Below are 13,015 nucleotides of genomic sequence, written 5' to 3' on the forward strand. Positions count from 1 at the left end.
ATAGAGGTTTGACTGTATTTCTATTTTAATGTTAATAAATAATTGTTATTTAAATGTTTAAGCAAGGTCAAATCATTCAATTGGGAAATTAAAATAATTCTGTTTGTGAATATGATTAATAAATAGGGTGAAAAGTATGTTATGGATGTTAGAGTACGGCTGTTCGATTCGAAAAGGAAGCAACTTTCCGCTGGGGTAAGTCTCGTCACCGTTCCCCATCCATGAGGAGAGTCCTTCTGACACGACACAGTTGTAGAAAGGGGATATCCTGCTTTCTCCGATCACTAGGCAGAACTAAGTTAAAAAAGTTAAAATTTAATAATAGTAAATATTTTATTATAAATAAATGTATATTAAACAACGTTATTTGGTTAAAAAGTTAAAATTATAAAGTTAAAAATATTTTAACCTTATAAATCAACATATTTTTAATTAGTTCTTAAATTATACTTGTCGAGTTAATTTGATCAAACCTGTTTATGTTGTTTTTTTTATTTTAAACTACGTCTTTAGCAGAAAAAAGCAATCAGAAATGATAGGAAAAGCCGAGACGGGCCTTTTTAGCAACAAAAACGACTGTCACAGATCTCACGAATAAAATTTTTTGTTTTTCCCGTCCATTGCGGACGTTTCGACTAACATAGAACTGAACAATTTTCCGAAAGATAAGTATTTTTTTTCTTTATGCGTTTTTGGCGCCGTTGGTTGGATGAAACGGATTCGAACCGGTCAAGATAATGTCGACGGTAAAAAGATAAATTTTAAAATTTCTTGAAACCAAAAATTGGTTTAAACTTGATAAAAAGTGAAACTGTAAGATATAAATAAAAAAGTAATCTCAAAGTCTGAATTGCTGAATAATCCATTGATGAACAGCAGTCGGAAAGTCGTTGTTAAAGTTTAAAAATCACCTGGAATTTTAGAGAAACGGAAATAGAATTGAAGCATTCCCTAATTTGGAAATTTATCAAGTGAAATCGGACTTCACTCAACGGAACAAGGTTCTCCTAATTTTGTTATTTGAGGATGCGTCTTTGATTGATGCAGCCTACATTTTGGCGTATTCTTCAAACATTTTGTACTTAAAAAAACTGGAACATACTTTTTCGCCACTGAAGAAATGTCTGCAGTCATGTTAAAATCTCTTTGTAGATTCTTTTAGTTTTTATTTTCTTAGGCTATGTGACACAGATTATTTGATTGTCACCCTGTGCTGACATTTTCTTCCTCTTGGCCAGATCCTCGACTAGATTCAGATGCATGCATTGCATTCAAGAAAGACTCGTGATCAATGAAAATTTGTTTGTTTACCTCACTTGGCTCCGAGTGTATGAAATACAAAGTACAAGCATTCACAATGGCAGCTTCATAAGGGGTGTTGATTCTGGTTAAAAATAATCTCTTGTCTACAACTAGAGACACTAGTGTAGACAAGAATGTATAAAAGGCGGGAAGTTTGGATGCCGACAAAATACTTGATGACACCAGCCCCAAAGCATCCTGATAGACGATGGGTACAAGGTTAGAGTTATAATGGCGGAATATTGTCCTTACTTGGATGGACTCGTCAATTAATTCTTGGGTTCCCAAGCAAAAATATATAATGTGGCTGCTTTCTTTCCACTTCTCACATAATGTACAGACCCTCTCTGCCAGAGCGTTGGACCGATTAAATAAGGTAACCAAGCCCAATCTGATAGGCGAGTGACGATATACATTTGGAGGAAGCAATGTCATATCCAGGATGGCTCCGATTTTATCCAATTCGCACCCCTGAGAGTACGATGAGTAAAAGTGTGACATCCCATACGCATCAATCCTGTACTTCCTATCCATGTTCGGTGGAAACAATGCTTGTGCCGCTTCCTTGTATCTACTTATCACGCGCTCTTTATCGGCTGCGCTGCTGTCCTTAATGGCGTAATAACGGATGGAGAAGAACTCAAGCATCATTGCATATACAATCTCATTGTAAATGTTCTTGATAGTTTGAGGATTATCTTCACCGGTTCGAGCAGTTAGTTGCCGTAATTCATGAGCACGGCGTTTGTATTCAAGCCAATTCTACCGTCTGAGTGCCTCGTCGTAATTTCAATATTATTCATTGAAATATAATGCAAATCACTGTGGACCAAGAATTTGTATGTTAACAATACCAAGGCGTTGATATTGAGGACATCTTCATTGGGTACACAATTCAGCAACGCGGATGCACAGACACTAGACTGATAAGTTGTAGATAACGCAATAGTATCAATGGACGAGCAAAACATCCCAGAAATAGAATAAGTTATTTGACATATATTATGTCACGAGCCTAGGTTGTTACCGAGCCTAGGTCGTGACATTTCGCTTATTTTCTATAAAGATTAAAATTAATTTATCCCTAATCCTAATAAAATTATTCTTAATATTTAAAATTAATCTATTAAATATTAAAACAAAAATATCCGGATAACCATACATCTGTAATTGTAATATATATAAAGGCGTGTTTCTTGTGTGTTACTTATGTCGCGTTCTTTTGTAAGAGATATGGATGAGTATCGATTGCGTGTTCATGGGTGTTCATCAGTCAAAACATTCATTTAAAATTGGAGATAAGGTAAACTCAAATTATTCTAAATTGTAGATAAGGATTCAAAAGGACTATGGTACCAATCCTTCACTTGCACTCAAGAAATTCGAAAGTCCATACGGAGAAGTTTGTACAATAAGTGAAATCCTCCCGCATAATATGGTCAGAGTTGAAATGGACGATGGAACTACTAAGAAGACGCTTATGAAAAGAATTAAAAAATTTAAATAACATAATTTGTCTTGATTATTTTGTTAATAAAAAAATTTAAATCCTAATTAGCAGAGAAACATTTATAGCCGAACATTCAAATAGACAAATTATATTAGCACTGTCATAGGAACATAATGTAATTTAAACTAATTAAGTTCCCACATGTGCCACATATGAGACTATCTTTTCGGTCATAATTTTCCATGATGTGCGGTTGTATGCTATACTCCTGAGAGTATCTAGGTCGTCTCCATTTTTCAGTTGTCTTTAACGTTCTTCTTCAGTCTTCCACTTTGTGGGGCGTAGACATTTATAATGCTGATTATTCGATCCGTGTTGGTCAAAGTTTTTTGTCTCAGTTGTAGTACACACATATGCGGTCGTTCACACGGTAGTATTTGTGAATTGAATTCCAAAAGGTCTTATGAATGCCAAACCCCTGCCCATAATGACGTGATTCTGATGGAAGGAGAATGATTCGATACTCGTTGTGTATCTCATCTAGCCCGCCTTTGACCTTCGTTCTTCTTGAAGCATCCGATAGTTGCACCATATGCATTCAGATCCCGGCATAGGATTTTTCGCTTGGATAGGTCAGATAGTCCTCTGACATTGAATGATAGCAAAGTAAAATCTCTTTGTAGCCTCATATGTGATTAAGACTTTGTGCAATAGAGTTGCGTCACTAACTCAACCAAATAGACAAAATTTTCGAATAAAAATACATTTTCTGCGTATTTTTTTTATTTGAAGCATTTTGAATTTTTCTTATTTGAACAAAATAGCAATTCATAAATTAAAATATTATTTTTAGTTAGGAAATCGATTTTAAAGCACAGACTAGTTGGCATTAATTTTAAATTTTATCATCGCAAATATTGGCATCCAATTCCATTTTAAGTATTTGTCATTTTATAATATTTATTTTGACAAAGTCGATTTTGAAATTTAAATTTGATTAATACAAAAATAAAGTCAACAAACTAATAAATTCTCCCAGCGAGACGGAGGGAACAGCTGTTGCCACGCATGACAGCCAGCAGGATCCTCTGAATGAGGAAAGTAAATTCCCTAGGGTCCTTGGACCGCGAAGAACAAAGATGTCCCAATTTCTTTAGGGAAGTGAGGGTCCCGGAGCCAAAGACGCCGGAAGTCTCGACAACGATTGGCCAAAACCAAAAGTCATCCATCAAAGACTGATATTTCCGGCACTTCGAAAGCTCAGCCTTATTAGCACGAGACCCAGCAAGAGAGGCCGATTCGTTGATGAAAGACTTTGAGAAGGTATCCACACAAGTGGAATCCCAGACCAAAGGTCTCCCAGAATAAAACGAGAACAACGTAGAGCCGTCCGGCCTTTTCCCGTCACCACGGTCGAGACCCTTAGGCTCAAGGACAGAAGGGTAGCCGGCCTTTTCGAGTGAGTCGAGAATGATTCTGTTAATCGCCGAATGGCGTGGAATACGACCCGCGCTTTTCTTGCAGGAGAGGGCATGGAGCCCGTATACGTCCATAGTAGATCCGCACCGGCAGGGGTGGGGGGAATTGAATTCAAATATTTTTTGAATTTTTTTCTAAGTCCATAAGTGTAACGACCTAGTCTCGGTAACACCTAGGCTCGTGACATATTATGTCTCCGGTTTTTGAGCGGACCCGGAATTATAAAAGTAATATTCTTTTTAAAAATAATTAATAAATATGTATTCCCTCTCTCCTCAGACAATAGGAAGCCTTCATCTTAATGTCCTTGAGGAATTCAAGAACCATTCGCTCGCTTTTATGCACCACATCTCTTACCTTCCTTCCGGTCTTAGCGTGGCGTTATGGGGTCCACCATGTCATTTGGAAAATTCCAATCGGATATGGCAACGCTCAGGAGGCACTTAATGCCTACCGAAAAAGGACTTCTAGATCTCAGACCCTGGAACATCGTCGTCTCAGGCCGATCATGCGGGCAGGATCGAACCTTTCAGTAGGATCTCCCTCGTTTGGATCGGCGATTACGGGGATTATTATAATTAAGTCACAAATTTCTTTTTTGGGAATAAGATGGGTAATCCCTGTGTAGAACCACTCACCAGGTGAGTACTTTCCATATATGATATCCGCGACTTTCTTACAGAGGTCATCGTGGACCGTAGTAAACTTTTTCAAGAAAAAATCGTATACGTCATCGCATCCACAGGCCCTCCAATTTGGCAGCTGATCTCAATAATGGTGTCTTTTCCAAAATCAGCAGTTGTGTCCTCGGCACCAGTCAACCGGTTATCCAATAAAATCGAGTCCCCAACGGGCTCATGTTTTACCCAAACACTCTCCCAGAATGAGAGACACTGACTCTGAGCAAACATAAATTGTGTATTTTTCTTTTTCTCAGTCAAGTTTCTATAAAACTGCCTTCGGTTAAGTTAAAAACACATATTGTCCCTCCAGAATTTTTTCCTTGTTTCATTGGTTGCCAATTTTTTTGCAACAATCCTCACCTCATCCTGGATGCAGGTGACAATTCTGAATAAATCTCCTTTTTTGGTCTTCCGGTATCCATATTTGCTCAAAATGTCTCTCAATTCGTCGCTGAATGATTTTCTCGTTTTGTCATTATTAGTTAGTGGTGCTACCAACTCGAGTTCCTTCCTAAGTTTGTCAAGCTTCGCGTTCATAATTCCAATCCATTCACTTTTTTTAATGAGTCAATGCATCATATGCTCGTTGGCCAGCATAGAGGATGTCGGCAATCTCATTGAGATTAGCCGGTTTATTTGCTCTCATAAATTCCTCTTAGTGGTCTGAAACTTTTAATTGAACGCCCTTGTTATATGAGGCCATCCACCGTGAGGAATCCTTCCAAATCTTTGTCTGGCAGAATGAACCACTTCTGTGGCCCACTGAATCTTGTAGGAACTTTAAATTTGACAATGTAGAAAATTACTTTATAAGTTTTTATAAAAAATTCTATCCGACAATCAACTTGGTACGAGGAGACAGTGTCAGGGTGCTAAAGAACAGGCCCTTATTAACCAATGCCTAAATAAAGAGTATGGAAATGAGCTATACTCTGCATAGATTGATATCAAGAAGGCTTTCGATTCTGTTGACCACGACTTTCTATTTCATGTGTTGGAGTGCTCTGGGATACCTTTATGGATTGTTAACTTTGTGAAAAGGACTGTACGAATGTGGACTGTAAAGCTCCATGTTGACGGAAGGAGAATTGGTTCTGTAAAGTTGAGCCGAGGGATTTTACAAGGAGACTCATTATCCCCGCAACTGTTTGTTATGGTGATGGACCCACTAAGCAGGATTCTTAATGCCATGTTTCCAAAGGTTCAGATTAATCAACAGGACCCAAATATGTTGACCTATTCTACTAATCATTTGTTCTTCATTGTCGACCTAAAGATATTCGCTCTTAAAGAAGATGTAGTAATTAAAATGATGGAAGCTGTTGATGGATTCTTTAAAACTGTTGGCTTGGAGATGAATTCAGAAAAGTCAGCATCAAATGTCAAATCTTTATCTTGTTGTGAGACTTTGGAAGGAGTCAAAGGATATCGCTACTTGGGTGTACTGGAAGATGCAGGAAGTAATGTTCTTAAGAGTAAAGTAATGGATTCTATCCTTGGAAATGTAAAGGAAAGGATAACCATGCTTTCCAAGACGAAATTAATTTATTCCACGCTATAAATGAATATTCCATTTCTCTATATAATTATTACATCGGACTCATTAATATTGAACCTCATAAATTTGATTGTATTGATCGTCAAGTACGACAACTTCTTACGACTCTTAGACTCCATCTCAAACCTGCAAATAAAGAGAGGTTATATTTAAATCGGAAATCTTTTGGGAGAGGACTTGCTTCAGTTTCTTTCAGAAGTAAACTGATACTCTTCCAGTTCATGAAAAGTTTAGAAAGACAGTCGACAGTATGCTTACAAAGATCGGGAATCCTGCGTGTGATACAAACAAATAAATGGCATATGGCCACAATTGCAGGATTTCTCGCCTCCAAGTATGCAATTCTCGACATGGAGAATTTGGGTGTTGAGTTTATCAAAGATGCTCAAAGAAAATATTTGCTTAAGAACATCAATTGTAAAATGCTACATTCGGTTCTATTCAAATGCATGGACGAACAAAATGTTGATCTAGCCACATCCTTAGAGTGGTTATCTAAAGGAAATAATGGTCCACGGAGTGAAGCATTGTACTGTCTCTTGCAGGATAGGAATTTGTTCTTCACATCCATGGGATCTTTATGCAGTCACTGCAAAAAATGCAAGAAAACAATTGATCATTTGGCTACGCAGTGTGGGAAAATTTTAAACAGTGATTATCTGCGGAGACACAATGAAGTTGTAAAGTGCATTCACCTTCATTTGTGTCGAACCTACGGTATTAAGAGAGAAAGCAAATTAAAGACTCATTCTGTTCAGTCCATAATATCGACGCAGAATGTTGAAATCAGAGTCGATATGTCAATCATGACGGAATCTAAAGTTCAATCCAACAAACCAGATATCTTCGTGTATGACAAAACCAAACAAGAGATAACCTTAATCGAAGTTGGCATCACGTCACAAGATCGCCTCAAACAAGTCTAAATCGAGAAATTTCATAAATATGATCTGCTCGCAAACGAACTTTCGATACTTTATGATGCAAAGGTAAAGATTATCCCGGTTGTCTTGACGTGGGACGGTGTTGTTTCGAGATACTTCAAAAACTATATGGACAAATTATCGATCGAAAAAGCCACAAGAACTTATATTCAATCTGTTGTTTTAAAAAGGACTCTAGAAAGCATGTTAGTTGAACACAGACATGGAGTGAGAGTATCTGCCGAAGAATACGCCTCTGCTGCTTACCAGCTTGCAGAAGTGGCATGCTGCCGTGACACGCCGGTGAAAGATATGAGACAAATAGAAAATCTATCTGGCTGGGAGATGAAGAGTGAGGAGGAACTGGTTGCAAGCTCTTCTCCTAAAAGGAGGAGAGAGATTCCAATGATCGGGACTGAGAATCTAAATTAAATAGTCTAGCTTAAGTTAAATTTCTCAGGCTTTGCGCTATATCCAACTTTGTGGTTGCCCTACTAATGACACACCCGCCGCGCCCCTACAGAAAATGTGCGGGAACAAGGAAAGAACGTCAGGAAAATATGAGGACCGAGGAAATAACTTTTTTAGTAATTGTTTTTATTTCTATCACCAGATCTTTAGCGGATTTTGCACAATTAGCTTCAGAAAGTTCGACCAATATTTTGACTTCGTTTTTGTCAAGTAATGTTGGTAATCCAGATCCACCTTTTCTAAAAATGGTCCCTTCGGTAATGTATTTCCGAACAGCATAAAATACAGTGATTTTGAAAAAGCAAGGATATCAGAAATTCTTCTATAGGAAATATTTTCTTTATAGTAGAATATAATTTGTCCCTTAAAAATAGAATCCATTAGTATTTTATAAAATAAGTAAAAAAATGACTCTTAACTATAATAACGAGAAACAGAGGGACTTGAAGCGATTAAAAAAACGCATCCAGGAGAGGGTGGCACAAGCGAGATAACTTTACTAACGTTATTTTTCGGTTTGCTTATTAATAATAACAAAAATGACTATTTATTACATGTCCGGATTTTTTTACTAAAGGTGCAGATAGATTAAATAACCACAGCTTGAACAACGTCGACAAAAGGTTCTAAATGCCCAGGCTTTCGTTCGGTTCTAAAGTCCACTAATCTGGATCTTGCAGACGGCAAGCGTCTGGATGGAATGACGGTCTTTCCATTCAAAAAAGGAAAGAATCTTGTATTAGGCATAAGCTATACCGACAGATTTGCTCCAAGAGCTTGATTCAATCTGGTTCGTGTTCTGGCTTAAGGGGGGCAGGAGAAACCAAACGGAAAAGTACGCGTCCATTACTGAAACATAGAACTTTGTCCAGATTGCGGTGAAGATGAGAGGTGTGATTGAGCGGAATAGGAAGAGGATTCTGTCTATAATTATATAAAAGATATGAAAGAAAACGATTGACCATCGAAAATAACCTAGGTGTAGCAGAGAATATCCGAAGCATTTTTGGCAAGTAAATGGTTAGTATTGCGGGACAGCCAATGGCGAATTCGAATTTCTATATGTCGAAATGTGGAAAAAATGCCTCGAGTGGGGGTCGAACCCACGACCTTAGGATTATGAGACCTACGCGCTAGCCACTGCGCCACCGAGGCTCCTTTTTTCTTTACTAATTTTTTGTCCATGTGGTCTTGATCTTTTTTATTTTAAATTGTGTATAAGCCATTTAATATTTTTGAATATCTGTTCGATTACGATTATAACGATTTTTTATACGCCTCTGTTATGTTTAACTTAAGTTCAATATCCTAATGACGGTGGTTAGAATATCCGTGACATACCAAGCCCCTGGGCCTACATAACTTGGGTTATTCTGTCAAATAGTAAGAGATTCTGACATTTTTGTAGAACTGCGCTAAAACCTATATTACAAATTTTTTGGTCTCCAAATTATTTACATCTAGCTTATCGAGTAAGCAAGCTTTCATATACCAAGATTCTACATTTGTCGCAGATTTTTCTCTGTTTTTTTTCAACCCAGCTAGGTCAAAAAACTATTCAAATTCGCTGAATAATAAGAATAAAACATTTTATTTTATTATAAAAAAATAAAAATTAATAAGAATAATAAGAAAAGAAGGAGAATCAGCTTGAGAATTGATACTGTATGGCATTTATTTTTGGTTAAAACTGATTTTTATCATCTGAAATATCCAGAGTTATCCACTTTCTGGTAATCACTAACATAATAATCGTGAAAAATCGATTTTTATAGAACAATAAAAAATAATCGACGGTAAAACAATTGGAATTTAGTGAAATAAGTGTCGGTTCAAAAATTTTACTAAAATAACAACTTTAAAATATAAAATAACAAATAATAAATAAGATGGCAATCAGATCATAATCGATATTATACATTGAAAAAGTCTCTCCTCTCCAGTTTAAGTTTTAAATCACTTTTCTGATCTCTTTCAAGAGTACCTTTGCCATCTCATCAAGAACACCACTCGTTTCAAACTCAAGTGGAACGAATTCCACACTGTACGGAAAGAGCCGTACTTCACTTGCTTTTAAGAGTTAGACAGAAAACAGATATGTTCAAAGCGTCGCGACAAAAGGAGAATAATCAAAGAATTATCTGGTGATCAAAATAACAATTTTACAAAGAAAAATTTAATGTAATACACAGTAATATCAATTTTTTGTAGAATAAATATAAGATGAAAAAATCAACAATTTTTTGTTAAAAATAAAAATAAAAGCTCCATATACCAAATATAATATTAAATAAAAAAATAATAAAAGTAGGACTAGCTAGCACGATGTTTAATTATTAATGCGGATCAAAACATAACAAAATAAAACCCCAAAACCAAAATTTAATATTTTCAAATTTGGTTACGGAAATTTGATAAAAATAATTAAATATTGTGCTATCAGATATATTCAAAATACAAATATTAAAAAGTATATGTGAGTTGATTCAAAATAGAATAGAAAATAATAACTAGCCGATATTTTGTTCATTAACCAAAAGTATTCAAATAAATTTATTACAAATACGTTCAGCCATTTAAAAATTATTTTATAAATTTAGAGCTTTTAGTAATAGTTAGCATTTTATAAAATGAAAAATTTTCTTGCTTTTTAAAATTTTTAATCCTCGATAAAATGTTTATTTGATTGATATATTCTTACACTGAAATTTCACTGTAACTAAAAATCTAAGCGAGTTAATTAACTCCAACTTCTCTTAGGAAGCCAGCAGCTATAATGAAACGGGCAGCCAGCCTCAAGAAATCCCGAGGATCTCAGTCGGAAGATGAAGACGGCGGGTCTGGAAAGAGACAGAGTTAGCTGACGTCATAAACCACAGTTTGAAAGTTTGGAGTTTCATTCTGCTAATATGGCACTAATAATTTCATCCCATGGGATGAAAAATTATGAAAAACTTTGACTGCTAGTAGAGATGGTCAAAGGACATGATATGAGACAACTAGTGATAATCCAAAAACTTACATTTTGCAATTATAGGAATCCAAAACTTAAAAAAGCAAATGCTAATATTTTATACGACGCCTCCATTGGAGGCCCGGCCGATAGTGTTGTAAATGACCTAAACAATGTGGCTCCGATACTGGCTTCTATAGGCCTTACCGTGAACCCACAAAAATCAGAGATTTTCAATATTGGATACGACCATGCACTCTTTACTCTGGAAATCCAGCCCCTGTTCGACCTTCATCTCCCAGCCATACGCACCGTTCTGCCCGAAGAACTTACTCTTCTCGGTACGCCTCTATTCTCGTCCGGAATCCCATCTTTCCTCCGCGCTAAACTTCTTAATATGGAAAAATCATTCGACACTCTTAAATCCATCGACGCCCATGTGGCTTTCTTTCTACTGAAGAACTTTCTTGCCTTTCCTCGTTTGGAGTACGCACTTCGCACTTCTCCCTGTTTCCGATTCCCGGATGCAGTCGGAGAATTCGATTCGCTGCTCAGGAATACTCTCGTTCAAATCTCAAACGTACATTTTGACGAAATGGGCTGGAAACAGGCTATCCTGCCTATCAGGCACGGGGGTCTCGATTCCAAGCCCCCTCTGTCCTCTCCTTGCCATGCTTTCTTTCTTCCTCTCACCGATGCATGCCTCTCGTAGTCCAGATCCTTCCTCCTCCCTCTGGATCGCTCACGGACTCAGAGCTTTCATACGGCACATTGTTGTGGACAGATTGCGGTCTAAATACTCCCGTTGACCTATGCCTTATCCGCGAGTGGACGGAGATCAGCAGCTCTCAGTCTTTCCGGTACTTACTGTCTCACGGAGACCAACACCGGCGTGCTTGTCTGTTGTCTGGAGCATCTCCAAAATGCTAACTATTACTACACCCGCTCTCCTGCCGCAAATGCCCTGGGAGGTTCCCCAGGCACGGACAACTTAATTCCATAATAAAGCGTCTGCTCGAGGCAACCGGCATCCCGTGCCAGCTGGAGCCCTCTGGCCTTAACAGGGGCGATGGCAAGAGGCTGGACGGCGTCTCGCTCTTCCCGTTCAAGTGCGGCAAAGCGATCGTCTGGGACGCGACATGCTCTGACACTTTTGCGTCAACATGCCTTCTCGCGTCCGCGATCGAAGCTGGCACAGCGGCGAGGAGGGCAGAGACCCGGAAGATAGACAAGTACGCCTCGCTCGCCGACAGATTCCTCTTTGTGCCTGTTTCAGTCGAAACATCAGGCACATTCGGCCCAGCCACGCTACGTTTTCTCACCGAGAGAGGCCGTCACCTCGGGAGGATCAGAAACGACCCTCGCGAGGTCAATCGGCTTTTTGAGCGCGTCTCAATAGCCGTACTCAGGGGGAACAGTTTCTCTATTCTCTCTGCGGCTAGTAGCTGACTTCCTTTTATTAAATAACTAACGTTTGATTAATTCATAAAAACAATTAAGAAGACTGTCTTTTCATGGGGTGAATCAAAATGTCGTATAAATGTCTGTTTTTATAAATCTATTGATGTTAATATGTGACATGGGCGGCTGGATACGCATGGGCAACCGGTTACATTTTTGACCTTGTAGATGTCAATTATTACTCATTGAATAACATCGATCGCATCTTGCGAGGTAACTCGCTTGCAATCCGAGGTGCAGCCACTGCTGACACTTAATTAGCTATTTTGAAGAACTCTTACTTGAAAGAATAATGCATTTTAACAAAAAATATTAAAATTGATCATTTTTTTAGTCTTGCCATTGGTACCGTCCATATCTCTTTAGCATATTTTATCTATTAAATAAAAATGAATTTTCAATTGAGTCTAAATTTGAACAAATCTCTGAATTTTCAAAATGATTTTTAATATTTTTTAAAACATAATTTGATAATTATAACCTGCATCAACAGTGTTTATTTCGCTTATCCCTCGACATCTTTCGAAAGGACTCTGATTTGAAAATGAGTGTACAGCCTTGTTATAACAGTACACTGCTTTTTCGAGAATTTCCAGCCACTTTTTCATCTGTGTCTATCATTTTGGAAAGTTTTCGAGTGATGGTTTGATTAAAACGTTCTGCAATCCCCTGTGTACAGGGATTGTTTGGTCTTCCATGTATCTGAACTACATTGAACTCTTCGCATAGATCTCT

General features: G+C 37.6%; 1 protein-coding gene and 1 non-coding gene across 2 annotated transcripts; one reads left to right on the forward strand and one right to left on the reverse strand.

Moving 5' to 3' along the window:
* Positions 1-5,965: 5,965 nt before the first annotated feature.
* On the forward strand, positions 5,966-7,398 carry LOC115229032. Its single transcript, XM_029799461.1, has 2 exons — positions 5,966-6,389; positions 6,560-7,398. The coding sequence occupies exons 1-2, from the start codon at positions 5,966-5,968 to the stop codon at positions 7,396-7,398; spliced, it is 1,263 nt and encodes a 420-aa protein (XP_029655321.1).
* Positions 7,399-8,948: 1,550 nt separating this feature from the next.
* On the reverse strand, positions 8,949-9,021 carry Trnam-cau. The gene has a single exon. It is a non-coding gene; the product is annotated as a tRNA-Met (tRNA).
* Positions 9,022-13,015: the final 3,994 nt, after the last annotated feature.

Source organism: Octopus sinensis, unplaced genomic scaffold, assembly GCF_006345805.1.
Source record: "Octopus sinensis unplaced genomic scaffold, ASM634580v1 Contig11651, whole genome shotgun sequence".
In the NCBI taxonomy this organism is placed as follows: domain Eukaryota; kingdom Metazoa; phylum Mollusca; class Cephalopoda; order Octopoda; family Octopodidae; genus Octopus; species Octopus sinensis.